At 39.5% G+C, this 15102-nt stretch overlaps 1 protein-coding gene across 4 annotated transcripts in view; it reads right to left on the bottom strand.

The window, feature by feature from the left end:
• The window catches only part of LOC139976049 (uncharacterized), an 86168-nt gene that overhangs the window by 43416 nt on the left and 27650 nt on the right, over window positions 1–15102 (bottom strand). For all 4 annotated transcript variants that reach the window (XM_071984447.1, XM_071984449.1, XM_071984448.1 and 1 more), the window contains 3 exons: window positions 14289–14397; window positions 6188–6223; window positions 4613–5649 (listed from right to left, as the gene is read on the bottom strand). In XM_071984447.1, the coding sequence (XP_071840548.1) occupies window positions 4613–5649; window positions 6188–6223; window positions 14289–14397 (1182 nt within the window). The remainder of the gene's footprint in view (window positions 1–4612; window positions 5650–6187; window positions 6224–14288; window positions 14398–15102) is intronic.

The raw sequence follows: 15102 nt of genomic DNA, 5'->3' as shown, positions 1-15102 counted from the left end.
AACTGAGTCAAGATCTTACTCATTTCTTTCGCAGAATTCGCCTTCGTGAGTTTTTCCTAGATGATCCTCCAACTGAACGGGAACCCTTCTGCAAGAAAAGTTCTTGGATGCCTCCTAAGAACAGAGTCCCTGTTTTAGAAGCCTACACACAGGTCGTCAGCTCTGAGACTAACCAGTCAAACTCTCCTCTCCGCAGAACACACGACAACCTTCCAAGAGATGAGCGAACAGCACTCTCCTCACTGATGTCTCGCAGTGACATTATCATCAAGCCAGCCGACAAAGGTTCTGCAGTTGTCATCCAGGATCGACAGGATTACATCAAGGAAGCCATGCGTCATCTCTCCAACAGTGATATTTACACTCTTCTTGATTCTGATCCCACAGATATTTTCTCCCAGCAGATAAAACAGACCATCACTGATATGTACCAGCGGAACCAGATCTCTAAGAAGGCTGTTTCTTTCCTTTCTCCCACAGACTGTAAGGCAGCCAGGTTTTATCTCCTGCCCAAAATTCACAAGCCTGGTAACCCTGGTAGGCCTATCATCTCGGGCAATGGGTCCCCCACCGAGAAGATATCCTTGTTTGTGGACCACTTCATCAAACCTCTTGTTCCTCAGATTAATTCTTATATCCATGACACTCCAGATTTCCTCAGGAAACTTGAAGATATCAAAAACCAAATCCCCAGTACAGCCATCATCGGTACTTTCGACGTCACTTCTCTGTACACTAACATCCCTCATGCTGAAGGTATCGCAGCCACGTGTGCAGCCCTGTCTAAGAAGGTCCACCCTTGTCCACCCATCTCTGACATCAAAGCTCTCATGCAACAGGTTCTCACCAAAAACAACTTCACGTTCATGGACAAGCATTACCTTCAAAGACACGGGACAGCCATGGGAACCAGGATGGCTCCTTCCTATGCATGCCTGTTTATGTCTAGCCTTGAAGAACGCATGCTCAGTACGGCTCCGTGTCGTCCCCTTATCTGGTGGCGCTACATCGATGACATCTTCTTCATTTGGACCAGTGATGAGGATAGCCTGCTCACCTTCATCAATCATATCAATTCTTTCCACAGCACCATCAAATTCACCTCTGATTACTCTCACCAACAGGTTAACTTTCTCGATGTGACTGTTCGCAAGGAACACGGTTCTCTCTCCACAGACTTATACACCAAGCCCACAGACACACACCAGTATCTCCATTCTTCAAGCTGCCATCCCCGTCACTGCAAGTCTGGAATTGCCTACAGTCAAGCACTACGTCTTCGTCGCATTTGCTCTAACAATTCCTCTTTCATTCGCCATACAGATGCTTTGGAAAAACACCTTATTGCCAGGGGCCATAGTGCCAGAAGGGTGCGTGAAGCCATTCAGAGAGTCCGCTCCCTTTCCAGATCATCTACTTTGGCAGTGAAGGACAAAAAGGGACGAGATTGCGACAACAAGCTGCCCCTCGTTGTTACTTTCCACCCAAATCTTCCTCCCCTTCAGAAAATCACCTCTAACAACCACAACATTCTCCTCACTTCAGATAGACTCCAACGAGCCATCCCTGAAAAACCCATCATCGCCTACAGACGACCACGCAACCTACGAGACCTTCTTGTACGTGCTGCTGTTCCACCTCTTACTTCTAACCCCACACCCATTCAGCATGGTACCTTCAAATGTGATCGTACTTCGAGATGCATCGTCTGCAGCCACCACATTGTTGAATCCAATTCCATCACCAGCCACAGCATGCAACTCACACACAAGACTAAGGGTCACATCACTTGCACTACCACCAATGTCATCTATCTGATCTCTTGTAGAGTTTGCGGCATCCAGTATGTTGGCGAAACCAAAACCACCCTCAAGAAGCGTTTCTATGGTCACAGATCCACAGTCAACACCATGAAGACTGAGACCCCAGTTGGAGAACATTTTAACCTTCCCAACCATACCATTAACGACATGTCCCTACAGGGGATTGAATCCTTAGGTAGCCGTCCTGACCTAGTACGTATCAGCAGAGAGAGGCTCTGGATGCAACGCCTTCGTACCATTCAACCTCATGGGCTGAACATTCAGGAAGGACATGACTAACTTTCCTCTGTTCCCTACTCCTTCTCCCCTTTCTCCCTTCCCCCCCCCCCCCTTTCACTCTTCCTCTTACAGCTCTCTTCCCCTCCATTTTTCTTCACACCTTTCTGTCTTTGTCCCTCTCCAGTTTATTCCTCACCCTGTGCCTTTAATCCTCTCTTTGTCCCTCCACAGTTTATCTCCTTCCTCTCCTCTTCTCCTGTTGCTTTCTACTTATAATCCCCTTTCATCCATCTCATTGTGTTCACCGTGCTCATTAACCTGTCTGTATTCTGTGCGTGTTTTTGTCCCCTCTGTTACTGTAACTTGTCATTTAGCCTCTGAAGAAGATCCTGCTAGGATCGAAACGTCAGGCCAACTTACTTTTACACATTCTATTACACAGGCTCTCTAGTGGATAAGCAGTTTGCTAACAGTTTTATTTCATTTTGTCTAACAGATTTTATTTAGGTTTTTTACCATTGTTTTTCAAGCATGTTGTCACAAAATGCTTGAAAAACTAAATAAAATCCAGTCTTAACATGTCTTTTTGTTGACATTTTTAACTTTCCTCAGTTTAATCAAGTGTTGCTTCTGGAAAATTGTTTTGGGGTCATTTTAAATGATTATTGTAACCTACAAAATTGAGAAATATAGCACCATTTTGTATCTAGGCATACCTTAACTTCAAAAAATCTCAATGGGGAGGGGGAAAACCCCTCCCCCAGGACGGTGATCACTATGTATGTAGCATGTCAATGAATAATGGGCCGGTCTAGGTGGAAAATGCCCGGGCCGGTTTTAAGACCCAGTCCGCCCCTGATGGTATGTAACTCTTGTCATGCAATCAGTCTACCTGCCTTTGTATTTTATGCTTGCTTTAAATGTTGGCTCTTTTGTATCTTTGATATCTGTTTTGTATGTGCCATTTAAATGGTAAGTAAAGAGGGCAGAGAGGAAAAGGTGGTGGTTGGAATGCAATGAATGGAGAGTAACCCTCAGTTCGACATATAACTTCACGTATAACCCCGAACACATAACGTACGGTGAAGGTGCCGGGCAGAGCTTTCTCTGATACAGATTATCAAGAATGCGTTTATTCCACGAAGGTGTTAAACCCAGCACCCTGTTAATGTTATACATGTTGTGAAAGATTTCAGGAGAACGTCCAAAGGTAGTATTACCTGTAATTTCTAGTTTAGTTCATTTTTCGCAAAACATATTTGGAACTTACATCAACTAGAATATAACCCGGAAAGAATTTGGGGAACAATTTTTTGAAAGCAAGATCACCTGTTTACCATTGGATTTCTGGAGACATGTGGTTCGTCTTAATATGTGCTGTCATGCATAGGTTACGGGTAAGGTTATACCAGACTCAATCTGTTAGTGTTTACACGGGTCCAAAAATCGGGAACCGGGTACCCGAGGGAAAAATTTGTTTACCCTCGTGTATCACGATTTTCAAGAAATTACATATTGGATGCTGTAATAAATGCATTATATTCTCTACTGACAATGTTTTCATGTTCAAATACGTAGGTGTAAGATAAGGTATAAAACCTCCCTCAATAATTTTTATTTGCTTCTGTTTCTTTCATTAACTTGTTAATAAATAAATAACTTAATTATAATTAGCATTACTACTAACATCGCACTGCCGCCGCTGCTTATGCTAGCTCGTGCACGTCTATTGGATCAAACCATGTAGATATCCAATTTAGCTCTTAAACAGTTTTAAATGCTACTACAATCTATTATGCAGGCCCAGGGTTCTCATTAGCCGCGAGATTGCGCGATTCGCGCAATTTGATCGCATTTGGAATAAACAATTAGTAAAAAGCCACTTGCGATTACTATTTTTTAGTTATCCCGTCTATAATCCATAAACATCGCGTAAAATTCCATGTCAGCCTTTACTTCTTTGAAATAAACGAATGAATAAATAATAATTTCTTCCACATGGTAGCCTAACACCACACTAAGTCAATGGGAAATCTGCCTAACCGTCGGTTTGCCATTTTTTTTTTTTTTTTAAAGCACACTTTGCTTAGGATTCGGGTAATGAATTAGGAACCGGGTAGTATCACGTCGGGCGGGTACCCGGATAACCCGTGCAAACACTACAATCTGTGTAGGTTTTTTTTTTTAAAATACAATTGAAGTGATATGTAGATGATTGTAAACAGTACATTATTGGTGAAATGACTTGATAAATACCTTTAAGTTTACAACAGGCATTATAACAGATACTTCCAAGTTTACACAAGAATTTTAATCTTACTAGAAAACAGAATTTGCTGTTTTTGGAATATTTGGTGATGCCGTACAGATAAATGCACATTTCAATTGTTAATTTTATTTTTAAAACAAATAATATCAATTCTATATTTTTTGGTATCGATAAACAGCCGGCAGAAGGTGGAAGCAGAGAAGAAAGGAGGACAGGAAGTTGTCGGAATAACTTTCATGTTACATTTTCTAGTACAGTTTTATGACCTAATATTTAATTAGGAATACACTAAAGGGTTTACCGAGCATGCTCGAGCTTTGTTCATGCCAGCTTTGTTGGTGGTTGCTCGAGCTTTGGTGGTGGTTGCTGCAGCTTTGGTGGTGGGGGTGCCAGCTTTGGTGGTGGTTGCTTCAGCTTCGGTGGTGGTTGCTCCAGCTTCGGCGGTGGTTGTTCCAGCTTCGGCGGTGGTTGTTCCAGCTTCGGCGGTGGTTGTTCCAGCTTCGGCGGTGGTTGTTCCAGCTTCGGCGGTGGTTGTTCCAGCTTCGGCGGTGGTTGTTCCAGCTTCGGCGGTGGTTGTTCCAGCTTCGGCGGTGGTTGTTCCAGCTTCGGCGGTGGTTGTTCCAGCTTCGGCGGTGGTTGTTCCAGCTTCGGCGGTGGTTGTTCCAGCTCCGGCGGTGGTTGTTCCAGTTTTGGTGGTGGTTGTTCCAGTTTTGGTGGTGGTTGCTCCAGTTTTGGTGGTGGTTGCTCCAGTTTTGGTGGTGGTTGTTCCAGCTCCGGTGGTGGTTGTTCCAGCTCTGGTGGTGGTTGTTCCAGCTTTGGTGGTGGTTGCTCCAGCTTTGGTGGTGTTTGCTCCAGCTTTGGTGGTGGTTGCTCCAGCTCCGGTGGTGGTTGCTCCAGCTTTGTTGGTGGGGGTACCAGTTTTGGTGGTGGTTGCTCCAGGTGTGGTGGTGGGGGCTTCAGCTTTGGTGGTGGTTGCTCCATCTTTGGTGGTGGTTGTCCCAGCTTTGGTGGTGGTTGTCCCAGCTTTGGTGGTGGTTGTCCCAGCTTCGGTGGTGGTTGCTCCAACATTGGTGGTGTGGGCTTCAGCTTTGGAGGTGGTTGCTCCAGCTTTGGTGGTGATTGCTCCAGCTTTGGTGGTGGTTGCTCCAGCTTTGTTGGTGGGGGTACCAGTTTTGGTGGTGGTTGCTCCAGGTGTGGTGGTGGGGGCTTCAGCTTTGGTGGTGGTTGCTCCATCTTTGGTGGTGGTTGTCCCAGCTTTGGTGGTGGTTGTCCCAGCTTCGGTGGTGGTTGCTCCAACATTGGTGGTGTGGGCTTCAGCTTTGGAGGTGGTTGCTCCAGCTGTGGTTGATAATATTAATGATTACATATTTCTCATTCTGCAGAACCATAATAGATGTTTATCCAGGGGGCGGGACACCCTCTTTTTCAATCCCACATGAGAACAGTAGGCCAATATATCAGCACAACCTTAAGTAAAGACTTAATTTACAGCCTAAATATGCCTCAGGATGCATTATTTCACCTGCAAGTTTCATAAAACAACTTTCTTACAACACACTATAGAACATGTCCAACTAAACCGTGTACGCTGTGTAACGTCCAAAGCTGATGTCATGCGAAATGAGAACTTACCATGGTATGAAAATTCAGTGGCTCATTACTTACCTCACTCGGGTGGGACAGTGTTTCTATACTGTGCTTGCATGTCTCGTTTCAAAAGCTACATACTGGCAGTATGAACAGTATGAATATAATGTTAATCAGGTTAAATGTTGGGAACTGTTTGTAATGCTAGTACGAATGCTTTGGAGCATGATACAAGAGTACAGTTTAGAGTGGTATTAACATTATAGGAATGTCCTAGCTGGCTGCTTACCGTCTGGATTACGGCTACATGTAAAAGTTCCACGAACTGCAAGAAAAAGGAAAACAGTTAACAAAATACAAAAAAAATACTGAGAATGACAAATGAGCTAAAGGGAGGAGAGTGGAATTGGGGGATGGCAGGGCAGGGGAATGGAGTGGACGGGAATGAAGGGGAGAGGATGGAAACGTAGGAGGGAGAGGAGATGTATGTCTAGCTTCTATTAATTATGAGAATTCTCTTGCTAAAGAAGTAATAACTTCATAGCGGTCATAAAAAGTGGTCCACCAGTTCAATCAAAGTGACGAGATAAATTAACATATTTTTTCTTTAAAAAAGCACCTGCTTGCTTCCACTATATAAGGAAGCATATGAGTAGATTTTTCCATGTAAAGCTTGTTTTTATTTCCCTCAGGGTTTCTATATTAAATTGCTTTTAATGAATATTAATTGTTTCCATTTTCATCTTTCAATTGTCTAAAATCTAGACAAGACATTTATGACTGTAAATAAATTGGGGGAAATGAGAGAAAGAAAGGAAACAAAAAGGAAAGCAAAGGAAACAAGGTAACCTGAAAGAGACTTTACTTTTCATATTGGCAATAAACGCTGAGAGTCTACATTGAACTTGTGCGACTATTTACCTTTCATAATAAATTTCATTTTAAAGACCTCCAATCAGGAACGAAGTCCAAATGTTATTAGAATTATATATGTACTTTCATCTTATAAGATAGGATTTAAATCGACAACCCTTATTGTCCAAGAGTTGAACAAAACATAAATGATTGCCTACGATAAACATCGCTTCTTAACCACGCATGTTAAACATATACCAAATTAGAGCTTGGAGACCTTTGGTTGCCGCTGGGATTGGAAATTGGGTTGATTGTCATTCTGGTTTGGGAGAAGGTGACTATGAGGTCAGGATAGATTAGGGCTTTGGATGAAGGCAGAGGTGGAGACGGTGGGGTAGAAAGGGGAGTATCGAATGGAATGTAAGGTGGGATGGATGTGATATGGGTTTATGTTAAAGCTCATCTTGCCTGCAGTTACTGTAGTGTAAATAAGTTATCAATTTCGATACTTGGTTCTTCAAGTTCTGACCCTCTTAGGTTTTCTCAGATATTAAGCAGCGTTTACTTCTAGTAGGGAGTTGTAATCTAGACTATAAGGACTGAATCAATTAAGTTGTTGCACTTAAGAAATTTAAACATTAATGTCCCTGTCTATGGTGATTATGACGTCACTAAAACGTCTCCACCTTCAGTCTACTAGACATTGGCTTGGAATTGAACAGATCTGCGCCAGATATCGATCATCTTTTCACCATTTATATAAAAGACTCACATACTTGTTTCGTTTCAGGCTGGTGATAGATAATGGATGGCTTAAAGAAAAGAGAAATGTATATATACTTCAGATTGGTAGATATTGTATCTCGATGTCCTGTTGCTAACTCTAGATTTGGTTAATAGCACAGGCTAGGCTGGTGCGGTATCCCGGGCCAAGGTAAAGTAATATCGCTGAACCAAAAAGGGAACTACTCGTATTAAACCTGCAGTCAGTACACCGAACTGGCCCCATGTATACTTTTTATTAGTGTACATTGCTTATTCATCTATATATCCAGATTTCTCATTCTTTTATCTTCCATTGGGCCCACCAAAAATAGTATTAAGGCGATCAGCCCAGTAATGTAAGTAAAATGCCCCCGATGTACTGTTTAAGGCCCCTGGGAATACTCAAAACGGGCCCTTCAATCGGAAGTCGGGCCCACTATAAATTATATGAGTTTAACTGGTAGTAAATATCTTGCAGGAATATTATTATGTGTTACTCAGTCTGTTATAATATATGTTTTGCGTTCATTGCATACATAATTAACACAAATCCACTTACAGTATACTGTAAGACCACCAATGTTATGAAAACATTTCTGAAAAATTTCACACGCAGGGACAGTGCAGTAGTAAGCTAGAGTAACATAGCATAGCCCACTCACAAAGTGTTATTACATTGTTCTAAAGTTATTGTGTTTAATTTGACAAAAGCATTGGTATCTTATTAAAACTATTGGAGGACAAGTGTTAAGAAATCAGAGGATTTTATTCATTTCAAGTACTGCTCAAAACAGTTCTTAAAATTTTCTCCTGACACAAAACAAATCAAACGAAAACCTGTCCTTACAAGAGAACGCATGAGAGTGACATATTCGGGTGAGTAGAGGTGCCAAATATTAAACATTTCCAACCAAATAGAATAAATGGTATTAGATCATGTAGAATCTTGAAAGTTGCGTCCCACGTTTTTAATTAATGGTTTAAAGTAACCAACTGCTTCAAAGGCGAGCTATCCTTGACTACATGAGACTTTTTCTAACCAGATTTTAGTGAAACCTCCTTCCATAGTTTCAAAATGATATTTAGCTCTTTTGTCCCATCTTTATTGTTATCAAATGATGATCAATATTTTCATATCTATTTGAAGTATTGTTTGAACAACAACAAAAGATTGTCCCGATCAAAGGCAATGTCAAGCTCTCTCTCGCTCTCTCGTTATAGCAAACAATTTATGTTTTCCACGAATCGGTAACATGTACTTAGGTCGAGACATCATAATTAACTTTTGCTATTCTTGATTTCCCTCCTGTGTAATTAAAGGGCCATTTTCTCCTCTTTATTTCCCCTGTGGTTTCTCATATTAAATTAAAACGTTTTAATCAATATAAATTGTTTCCATTTTCATATTTCATTTATCTAAAATCTACATAAGACATTTATGATTGTAAATAAATGAAGGCAGAGGTGGAGAGGGTGGGGTAGGGAGAGGAGTATGGGATGTAATGTAAGATTGGGATGGGTCTGATATGGGTTTATGTTAAAGCTCATCTTGCCTATCAATTTTCAATACATGGTTTCTTTCAAGTTTTGACCCTCTTAGGTTTTCTCAGATATTAAGAAGCATTTACTTCTACCAGGGACTTGTCATCTAGACTATAAGTACTGATTCAATTAAGTAGTTACACTAAAGAAATTTAAACATTAATGAAGAGAAACAATATTACCATGTCCCCGTCTATGTGATTATGACGTCACTAAAACGTCTCAAACTTCAGTCTACTGGTCATTGGTTTGGAAATGAACAGGTCTGCTCCAGATATTGATCATCTTTTTCACCATTTTATTTAAAAGACTCACGTACTTGTTTCGTTTCAGGCAGATAATGGCTGGCTTGAAAAAAAAATGTATAATTCAGATTGGTAGATATCGTATCTCGATGTCCTGCTGCTAACTCTAGATTAGGTTAATAGCACAGGCTAGGCTGGTGCGGTATCCTGGGTCAAGGTAAAGTAATATCACTGAAACCAAAAAGGAAACTATTCGCATTAAACCTGCAGTCAGTACACCGAACTGGCCCCCTGTATCCTTTTTATTAGTGTACATTGCTTATTCATCTAGATATCCAGATTTTTCATTCTTTTATCTTCCATTGGGCCCACCAAATATAGTATTAAGGCGATCAGCCCAGTAATGTAAGTAAAATTCCCCCAATGTACTGCTTAAGGCCCCTGGGAATAATCAAAACAGGCCCTTCAATCGTAAGTCAGGCCCACTATAAATTATATGGATTTAATTGATAGTAAATATCTTGCAGGAATGTTATTATGTGTTGCTTAGTCTTTTTTAATGTGTGTTTTGCGTTCAATGCACATAAATCTACTAATAAGACCACAAATCCACTTACTGTATACTGTAAGATCACCAATGCTATGATAACATTTCTTCATTGGATACTTCAAGTTCTAGGTAAAATGTTCACACGCAGGGACAGAAGTAAGCTAGGGTTACATAGCATAGCCTACTCACAAAGTGTTATTACATCGTTCTAAAGTTATTGTTGTACTTTAGGTCGTGACATCATAATTAACTTTTGCCATTCTCAATTTTCCCTCCTGTGTAGTGAAGGGTCATTTCCACCTCTTTATTTCCCTCATGGTTTCTCGTATTACTGTATATTAAAACGTTTCTAATCAATATTAAATGTTCCATTTTCATCTATCAATTGTCTAAAATCTACATAAGACATTTATAATTGTAAATAAATTGGGGGAAATGAGAGAAAGAAAGGAAACAAAAAGGAAAGCAAAGGAAACAAGGTAACCTGAAAGAGACTTTACTTTTCATATTGGCAATAAACGCTGATAGTAAACATTGAACTCGTGCAATTATTTATCTTCCGTAATATATTTCATTTTAAAGACCTCCAATCAGGAACGAAGTCAAACCATTATTAGAATTATATACGTACTTTCATCTTGTAAGATAGGATACATATCAACAACCCTTATTATCCAAGAGTTGAACAAAACGAAATGATTGATAGATATGGAAATAAGCCTTGCTTACGATAAACACCGCTTCTTAACCATGCATGTTATTCATATACCAAATTAGAGCTTGGAGTCCTTTGGTCGACGCTGAAATTGGAAATTGGGTTGATTGACATTCTGGTTTGGGAGAAGGTGACTATGAGGTCAGGATAGATTAGAGGAGGGCTTTGGATGAAGGCGGAGGTGGGGAGGGTGGGGTAGGGAGAGGAGTATGGGATGGAATGTAAGCTTGGGTGGGTGTGATATGGGTATATGTTGAAGCTCATCTTGCCTGCTGTTAGTGACCCTCTTAGGTTTTCTCAGATATTAAGAAGTGTTTAGTTCTACCAGGGAGTTGTTTTCTAGACTATATGAACTGAGTCAATTTAAGAAGTTGCACTAAAGAAATTTGAAATGAAACATTGATGCCTTGAAGCAATACCATCATGTCCCTGTCTTAGGCGGGAAACGCCAGTCTACTTTTAAACATAAATGAAATTTTTCATTTTTTTAATTACCGCATTTCCAAAGCAACTAAACATAGCTTCCAATACTTGAAAGTAGTTGTTAGGTAGTTTCAAAGATGTGTTGGAATAGACTAGAATTGATTACTTGTATCCATACATGCATTTCTGTTGTTATTATTATTTTTTTCATAATCTCATGTCACTTCTTACTAAATTCACTACAGGTTAGGCCCTATTTTAATTTTATCCCTTTAAGAAGTCAATGAAAGTTGTTTGTTTTTCATTTTCATTCAGATAATTTCATTCAGACAGTTTGCTATTGGTCTCAATAGATAGCAACAGCAACCGTTTTTAGCTCCCATTAATAGGCTAGCAACAATACACGTGTATATGAACACATGGTAAGTCTGAGCTCATTTTGTTGGTCATTGGCTTGGAAACCAGCTGGCCTGTGCCAGACTTCAAACATCTATTGCGCCATTTATACAACAGACTAAAGCATTTGTTTATTTTCAAGCTGACCGGTGATAGATAATGACACGCTTACAGAAAAGAGAAATAAACACTTCAAATTGGTAGAAATAGTCTCTCGATGTACTGTTGTTTACTCTAGATTTGGTTAATAGCGGAGGCTAGGCCGTTTCAGTCTATTGGGGCAAAAGTAAAGTAATTCCGCCAAAACCAAACAGGTAAGTATTGATATTAAACCTGCAGTCAGTAATCCAAAGTGGCCCCATGTCCTTTTTTTTTAGCGCACATTGATTATTCATCTACATATGATGTTCCATTCTTTAATCTACAGTACATCGGGTATAGTATTAAGACGGCCAGCCCATTACTAAAATGTCCCCAATGTACTGCTTTAGGCCCCTCAGAACAATAAAAAACAGGCCCTTGAATCGAAAGTCAGGCCATATACAAACTAGATACATTTCACATTTATACATTTATGTATACAATTACATCTAGCAGGATCATCACATAAGAGCACTTCGGTTCATCAACCGTTTTTTTTTTTTTTGCATTCAGCTGGGAAGAATTGAGAATTATAGTAGCACAATCTTCCATTAGAATTACTTAAATAGATCTAAATTATAGTCTAAATATACCAAAGAATGAACCATTTGACTTCCAAGTTTTTCTTTCTTTAGAACTGTCGACCTGAACACCACCCTGCCCCAACCCCTGATACACGAGAGCTTCGATCAACCCACAACTGCATCCCTCCTTTATCAAATACTTCATGGCACTCCATGAATTTTTGAGTGTGCACAATCTTGCCTTTGCAGCTACTTATATGGACCTAAATTATAGTCTATGTATGACTCAGAAGTCACCATTTGACAATTACAAAATCAAATTCTTGGAGAAGCTTCATTTATCCCAGGGCAGCTCCCGTTCTTCATAAAATCATTGCCTCTGAAACTTCTACCAAAATTCCAACCAAAATCAGTCGGGGGAAAGAGAGAGTTTGAATTTTTGCCCCCCCCCCCCACCATGGAAAACCTGTGCACGCTACTGATACGCTATGAATGTAAAATGTTGCAAAATGTCAAATTTTAGTCTGCCTTTGACAAACCTTGAAATAATAAAGTGCATTATTTTGTCTTTTAGATTGAGTATCAAGAACAGAGAAGAGATATTATACTTTATTGACAATTTGTTGGGACCAGAAAACGAAAACGGTTAGTTATTACGATGCCTAAACATATGCATAGTGTGTTAATATACATGTATCTATCTATTGACTAATGCGGCAACATATAAAGAAAGGAATCAGTTATCATGTTGACAAAGCATAAACCATTTAATTTACTGGTAAGAATTTTACAGTATGGAATTGTTATTTCAATTCCTAATAAGGAAACTTTCTGTTACCAATTTTGAGCTTGAAACTCCCTACAACATTTGTTATTATAGACTGAGAGATCTACATGACATTGGTTAAAGGCACAGTGAAATATTCTGACAACCTACAAGTCACCTGGTATAAATCACAAAACAAATTGCCAATTTGAGTCCAATTGAAGCAACCTTTTGACCACTTAAGCCAATTTTTCCACCATTTGAGATAACCTATTGACCCTGTTGAACCCCCTTCCCCCTGAGAGTGAAACTGGATAACTGCCACTTGAGTGTGCTTAAAGCATTACTACATAAGAACTTTACTTGAACTTTCCTGGATGACTTATAGAGCCCCTTCAAAAAGCTGAACTGGATTGACCAGAGTATGTTCACCAATGCAACACGTTTTGAGCTATTGGCTGTCAAAGACAACCTCTTTTGCACATCACACAACCTCATAGATTAATATTGAGAAAAGTTACAACCCTGAGTTTGGTAAGTTGTAGGCACTTCATATTTACAATTAAATTAAAAAGACCCTCACAGCTCTCACATAGTTAAGTTGGTAAAAAAATTTGCATCAAACCCCCTTCCCCATGCAGAATCGCAGCATGAAATAGCTGCACAACTTACAGATATATTGCAGGAAAGCATGTAATCATTATTGTGTATTGTTTGGACTGGACATAATACCCTCTACAAGAATCAAGTACCCTGAAGCAATAGTTTAAGAGCAATTCATCACTAAAAATAGCACAATTTTGCAAAAAAATAACAACATTGAATAGTTTGGAATTTTTAAGTTGACCTAACTTCACAAGACAATGCTTTTGCATATTTTTTGCTCCATTCTATGGGATAGTCTCTAGGCTTCAGTGATAGAAATGTAGTAGGATGTTTAAATGCTGAGAAATCAGACCTCACAAGAAAATGTCAAAATTCCATGGTGGCGACAAATTGCGAAATTTCAAAGTGTGATGATTTGGCCAATTTTGAAGCAATGCGACTGAAATTTTCAGAATATGCACATGTTATGGTGCTCTAATCATGCAATGATGGTGGTAATTTTTGGAGAGGGTCCAGCAATGGACATTCGAGATTTGACAAGAAATTATCCGTATGCCAAAATGACGGAGACTGTCATACCTTTATACGTAAGAAATATCACTTTCCATGTTTATATTATAATTGAGTACTTTTGTTATTCTCGATTAAAGAGAGAGGTTGTTGGGGGGGGGAGGTTGGGTGGGTGGGTGATTCACACTTTACACTCTAACAATTAACAAAGAACAATATGTGTAAACTGGTACATATTGATGAAAAGGGGCAGCAGAGGGGAAGTATGGCGAGTATTATATTTTAATCAGGAGTATTTTAACAATTATACAATTGCCCTTAGTAAAGACAATGAAATTGAATGTGTGCTCACCTTGTCCGTTGATAGTCACACCCACAAGCGATAGGATCAGCAAATGAGAAAGCAACATCTTGCTTGAAGCTGGTTGCCCAAAAACAGTGCTTTCCTCTTCTCGAAAGTTCTGTCCAACACAGAAAATGAACAAGGAAAACAGCCGGTCACTTCTAAGATAGTTGGGAATGAAATGACTCTTTTCCTTATGGAGAGGATTATTCATATCAGGCTTAGACAATGATGTGAGAAACTAAAACATGAATATTCATTTTTATGTCCATTCCAATCACCGATTGGCTGAATACAAACATTTATGTCATAACAGCTCAATCTACTGAGATTCTACTGTTCTGAAGATGCAGCAATGATCTAATGCTCATTGTGTGATAAATCATGATATCAACATGAAAAGGTTGAATCTGTATATCTGCAGAAGCCGTCTTCAAATAAAAATGATAATTAAATCTCAAATCTCAAGGTTCTTGAAACTTATGAAGATGAAAATAACAATTCTGAGTAAGAGACACACGTTTTTGACAATATTCAACATAATAAGCTAAGTTAGATTAAACACATTAAATCAACGGTGTGAATGTACGGACTGGGGAAATATATGTATGTTAAACCACTGTTCTCTCTGTTTTCTCTTTAGCTACAGCGGGTGACTGTTGGTGGCCATGATTCTGATAATTTTATATGAAAATTTTCTTCATAATATACTGTATTTACATTACAATTCCTGTCTAGATCTTGCTTGATGGGATCACTACAATATACCCGGATATCTTTCAAGTATTAAATGCACTGGAAATCCCCCTCACTGAAAACAAAG

This window comes from Apostichopus japonicus, chromosome 11, assembly GCF_037975245.1.
Source record: "Apostichopus japonicus isolate 1M-3 chromosome 11, ASM3797524v1, whole genome shotgun sequence".
NCBI lineage: Eukaryota > Metazoa > Echinodermata > Holothuroidea > Aspidochirotida > Stichopodidae > Apostichopus > Apostichopus japonicus.
The sequence above is the reverse complement of the archived record's forward strand: the minus strand, read 5'-3'. Positions and strand labels throughout refer to the sequence as shown.